Source organism: Sinocyclocheilus rhinocerous, unplaced genomic scaffold, assembly GCF_001515625.1.
Source record: "Sinocyclocheilus rhinocerous isolate Xijiao unplaced genomic scaffold, SAMN03320098_v1.1 C35034363, whole genome shotgun sequence".
NCBI lineage: Eukaryota > Metazoa > Chordata > Actinopteri > Cypriniformes > Cyprinidae > Sinocyclocheilus > Sinocyclocheilus rhinocerous.
In genome coordinates, this window is record NW_015736726.1 from 1 (window position 1) to 360 (window position 360).

The window sequence follows — 360 nt, forward strand, 5'->3', positions numbered from 1 at the left end:
TCCAGAACTGACAGAGTACTAAAGCACAGACGAATGTGCCATGAGAATAAGGACAGGAAGGTGCAGAAAGCAGCTGCCAAAGATGGTCCTCTTCACACCTCAGAGAGCTTGGGCTTCTCTTTTCCTGCCAAGGAATGCACACTTCCCAAGAAGAAACGTCAGAAGACCTCTGATAAAAGTCGAGTTGCGCTTACAAGTCCAACTGTTGACAAAGTGGTTGAAGCTGGTAACGAGAAGAAGACGGAAGACCAACTGGTCAAAAGCGAGTGTCTTCCTCTTTACAATGTAGACACCAAGGTCAAGGACGAGTATGTTGTGACAGATTATTCCGTTGAGCTCCCTGATTCCCCGCCTGGCAAC

At 47.8% G+C, this 360-nt stretch overlaps 1 protein-coding gene across 1 annotated transcript; it reads left to right on the forward strand.

The window, feature by feature from the left end:
- Window positions 1-6: 6 nt before the first annotated feature.
- On the forward strand, window positions 7-355 carry LOC107734695 (zinc finger protein 148-like; the record flags this gene model as incomplete). The annotated part of the gene is made up of 1 exon (XM_016546652.1): window positions 7-355. A coding segment is annotated over one exon (349 nt), but the record flags the coding sequence as incomplete, so codon positions are not given.
- Between the last annotated feature and the right edge of the window lie 5 nt (window positions 356-360).